This window comes from Semicossyphus pulcher, unplaced genomic scaffold (genome assembly GCF_022749685.1).
Source record: "Semicossyphus pulcher isolate SPU_LCO1_2020_fin unplaced genomic scaffold, fSemPul1.0.p SCAF_23, whole genome shotgun sequence".
NCBI classification, from domain to species: Eukaryota; Metazoa; Chordata; class Actinopteri; order Labriformes; family Labridae; genus Semicossyphus; species Semicossyphus pulcher.
In genome coordinates, this window is record NW_027211697.1 from 9,426,477 (window position 1) to 9,431,188 (window position 4,712).

General features: G+C 44.2%; 1 protein-coding gene across 1 annotated transcript; it reads left to right on the forward strand.

The window, feature by feature from the left end:
- Nucleotides 1-456: 456 nt before the first annotated feature.
- sox9a (SRY-box transcription factor 9a) lies at nucleotides 457-4,267 on the forward strand. Its single transcript, XM_069673970.1, has 3 exons — nucleotides 457-1,167; nucleotides 1,550-1,797; nucleotides 2,087-4,267. Exons 1-3 carry the CDS (start codon nucleotides 740-742, stop codon nucleotides 2,848-2,850), a joined length of 1,440 nt encoding a protein of 479 aa, XP_069530071.1. The 5' UTR covers nucleotides 457-739; the 3' UTR covers nucleotides 2,851-4,267.
- The last annotated feature ends 445 nt before the right edge of the window (nucleotides 4,268-4,712 follow it).

Genomic DNA, 4,712 nt, shown 5'->3' on the forward strand with positions numbered 1-4,712 from the left:
AAGTAGAATAAAAGTCAGTAAAGCCAGATGAAGCACTGAAAATGTCTATAATTGTGTCAATAGCTAACAGTCCTAATGAAGATTTCACTTGTTTTAATGTTGATATGGAATTTATATCTGTAATCAAACAGGCTAAACTTCATTGGATAGAATCTTGATGTATTAAATTAAAATGTCCCACTTCATTGTACTTCTGTTTTTGTTTTCCTCAGAGGCTGAGGTTTTACAATTAAAGTTAAATTATACTTCCACATAAATAAAACCAAAGATTAGAAGGGGGAAAAACACCTTTTTCCTACTTGAATCTGGTTGTTGACTGCCAGGCTTCTTTAGAGCAGAGTCAGATTACGTCTCCGCCTCCAAAAAGTTTCCCCCAATCAATTCCTCGCCGTCAAACATAAATCCACGCTTCGCCTCCTGTGTCTCTAGACTCTCCTGCAACCCTCCAAGAGTAGATCTCTCAGTCACATTCTCTTTAAAGTCACACTTTCAAAGTGGAGCATCAGAAAGCGGTCACTTGCAGCCTGCCTTCTTTTTCTGCCTGAGTTGTGAAAGTCGAAGGAGCGTCAAAAACTTTTATTTTTGACTTGTTTTTTTGTACTTTCAAGGATTCAAGCTTGCCAGTCTCGCTGTGCGCCCTCACAGGCTGTCATTGCAGTCTTTGGGCACCGCACTTGGATTTAGAAAGAAGGATTTTCTCCCTTTTTACCGCGCAAAAGCTGTTCTTTAATATTTTCGCATGAATCTCCTCGACCCTTACCTGAAGATGACAGAAGAACAGGAGAAGTGTCACTCTGACGCTCCCAGCCCCAGCATGTCGGAGGACTCCGCAGGCTCACCGTGCCCATCCGGGTCCGGTTCGGACACTGAGAACACCCGGCCGTCCGACAACCATCTGCTTTTGGGTCCAGACTACAAGAAAGAGGGCGAAGAAGAAAAGTTCCCCGTGTGTATCAGAGATGCAGTGTCCCAGGTGCTGAAGGGCTACGACTGGACGCTGGTGCCCATGCCGGTGCGCGTCAATGGCTCCAGTAAAAATAAACCTCACGTCAAAAGACCCATGAACGCATTCATGGTCTGGGCTCAAGCTGCACGGAGGAAGCTGGCCGATCAATACCCGCATCTGCACAACGCGGAACTCAGCAAAACCTTGGGCAAACTGTGGAGGTAGGTTCGCTTTGCATTTTCTGTCTTTGCAGTGCGTTTTTACGCGCCGCTGTGCGCAGCGCACTATTTTTCGATGCAATTCACCAACGATTTGCTATTCAGGTAGAGCTTTACAGTCAGGAAATTGAATGAATGCATTTCAAATTGTTTTAGTGTTTGTAACTGATGTTTTTGCATTTTCTATATTTCCATGTTTTTAATGCCTGAACGGAAGAATTTCAAATACGCATTTTTTCAGCTGCTTCTTGTTAATTATTACTTTTAAAGTAGTTAATGCAACGACTAAAGCAGAGAGCAAATATATTACTTATTCAATAGATATTGTGCTTGTTTTTAACTGAATGCATTTTAATGAGAACGTCCTATTCCCTGATATTTTCAGACTGCTCAACGAGGTCGAGAAGCGCCCGTTTGTGGAAGAAGCAGAGCGCCTGAGGGTGCAGCATAAGAAGGACCACCCCGACTACAAATATCAGCCGAGGCGGAGAAAATCTGTCAAGAACGGGCCAAACGATCCCGAGGACGGCGAGCAAACCCACATCTCTCCAAATGCGATCTTCAAGGCGCTGCAGCAGGCCGATTCTCCTGCGTCTAGTATGGGCGAGGTGCATTCTCCAGGAGAGCACTCAGGTAAAAACAAAAACATTTGTTTTATTGTTAAAGCTGTCTCATGTTATTGACTTATTTGTGGAAAAAATCTTTAGAAGCCTTTGGGGCCTTGAACAGACACATGTAAATGATTAATGATTAATCATTAGTGTGTTTTACAAGCAATCATGCAAATACACCTGTCAGTGTGGTGCAAACAAAGTTTGTATCTCACTTTACCACAAGTCCCTTATGCAGGAAGTATTTCCTTTTGCATGCATCACATTGTAATTCAGCTTGAAGGCTAACTCCTCTCTTTCCCTCTCACCAGGTCAGTCCCAGGGCCCACCAACACCACCAACCACCCCCAAGACAGACCTCCCCTCCACCAAAGCTGACCTGAAGCGCGAGGGCCGTCCCATGCAGGAAGGCACCAGTCGCCAGCTCAACATCGACTTTGGAGCTGTGGACATCGGCGAGCTGAGCAGCGAGGTCATCTCCAACATGGGTAGCTTTGACGTCGATGAGTTCGATCAGTACCTGCCGCCTCACAGCCATGCTGGGGTGGCTGGAGCGTCGCAGGCTGGTTACACCGGCAGCTACGGCATCAGCAGCTCCTCAGTCAGCCAGGCAGCCAATGTCGGGGCCCACGCCTGGCTGTCCAAGCAGCAGCAGCAGCAGCACTCTCTCACCACCCTCGGTGGAGGAGGAGAGCAAAGCCAGGGTGGTCAGCAAAGAACAACCCAGATCAAGACAGAGCAGCTGAGCCCCAGCCACTACAGCGAGCAGCAGGGCTCCCCACAGCACGCCACCTATGGGTCCTTCAGCCTGCAGCACTACAGCACCTCCTCTTACCCCTCCATCACCAGAGCACAGTATGACTATTCAGACCACCAAGGCAATGCCAACTCCTACTACAGCCACGCCGCTAGCCAAGGCTCCGGTCTGTACTCCACATTCAGCTACGTGAGCCCAAGCCAGAGGCCCATGTACACCCCGATAGCCGACACCACGGGGGTGCCCTCTGTGCCCCAGACCCACAGTCCGCAGCACTGGGAGCAGCAGCCCATTTACACACAGCTCTCCAGGCCCTGAGGAGGCCTCAGCACTGACTGTACAACACCCATCCCAAGCATAGACTTCTTTCTGCCAGGTGCCACCTTTGTGCCACACGCCGTCATTGCCAACAGAAAAACATGACAAGGACTTTTTTTATAGTACTGAAAATATATCTTTGGATTGGCTCACAACAGTGCCTTTTGTATTGGTTGGAATTGTGATTATATTTTTTTAGATATAATGTTTAAAAAAGAGTGAATTCCTCTGTGAGGACATACTGGTTATAATTATTTTAGTATGTACTGTGTATGTGTTCTGATCTTGTCATCATCATAATCAGTGTCATCAGCATCCTCATTGTCATGATTTTAACACGTTTAAGGAGCGGGAAAGCCGGGTACAAACACCCTCAGTGGCCTTACTTCTCACTAATGTATGTCTTGTACAGAAGTAAGAAAAGTTTACTGACACTGCCGTCTTATAATAGCCTACATTCTGCTTTGAATTTTTGTACTGTACATATCTTACTGTAAATCCCATGAGATGCAAGAATTGAGCGATGCAGGTTGGAAATAGATTTTTGGCCATGATATGACCGTGTCATCAGTGAATTAGTCAAATATTCTTCTTCTTCTTCGCTTCAGCTCAAATTATCGTTGGAAGCGCTATAGCAGGTGCCATGTAATTCTACTATAGGGGCCTTACTGTGTTGGTAGATGTAACTGAGCAACGCTTGCTTTTATCCGAGTACTGCCTTGATACCATTGGTGCCTCTGGAGCCACGGTAAGGAGGCTCCTTCCACTGGCATCGCAGTGCCGAGACATAGCATAGTTCTGACTTCCTGCTTGAGGAGATACAGGAAGTGACCTTTGACCTGGCTGTCCTCAGCAGCCAGCAGGTCTGAGGCTGGCATGCTTCTGTCATTCCTACAGCCCCGTCCTTTTTCCTAACCTCTTTTTCTTAATTTATTCCTTAGCATTAATTTTATTTGAGAATAACTATTTGCAATTATCTTTTTAATTCAGCAGCTAACTGAGATGTTTTCAGTGGAATGGTTTGCTGTCATATGTGGTTCAAATTTGTTTATTTATCATTTGTAAATGTTTCCGTATAAAAGTTCCTTTTATTCATGATCTAGTTATGTACAGATTACTTATAATTACACGATGAGTCTTTCTCTAAAAAAAAAAAAAAGAAAACTGGAAGTTTTATTCGTCTTTTTTTCTTTCTAACAAATGAATTAATGGATATGGACGCCGCGCCTGTTTTTGTAAAGAATTTGCTGGAATCAACAGGATACTTTTTTGTTATTAAAAGTTGTGTTCCTCATTTTATATTCTGTATCATTAGTTCTCATCTCGTCATCTCCTTTATGCAGTTTCCGTAGGAAAACATGGCATTGTCTTAAAAGCTTATCTTTTGTATTATATTGTTTGCAATAAAAACAAAACACTGAGAAATATGGGATCTTCTTCTTCCTTTATTAGACACAGGTTTCATACAGTATTCTCTGATTCTGACAGACAAAGATGAGCGAGGTTTATTTGACAAGCTCAGTTTGCAGAATATCAGAACTCATATGTGAAAATGTAAACACATTTGGTACAGTTTTTTGTCAGAACAATATGAGGGTAAAAAGTGATGTTGAACTTTTGGTCCTGGGAACTGTAGTTTTCCTTCTGGCTTCTCAGACCATGAGGTCACAGGTCCATTATTACCACGGCCTATTGAGAAGACGTATGTCCACACCCCTCCCCCCTGCCTGTATACACCACAGCTTAAAGAAACAAACTACACATCGCATATTGTTTATTCATTACTGGCCAAGTAATATAGGAATAGGGCTGACCTTAATAAATCAGAGACAGTGTAAACACAATCAGGTACTATAGCTTTG

Coding starts and splice junctions, on each gene's coding strand:
- sox9a (XM_069673970.1), top strand. CDS start 740: ATGAATCTCCTCGACCCTTACCTGAAGATGACAGAAGAACAGGAGAAG. Junction 1,168..1,549: donor ACCTTGGGCAAACTGTGGAG/GTAGGTTCGCTT, acceptor TGATATTTTCAG/ACTGCTCAACGAGGTCGAGA. Junction 1,798..2,086: donor TTCTCCAGGAGAGCACTCAG/GTAAAAACAAAA, acceptor CCCTCTCACCAG/GTCAGTCCCAGGGCCCACCA.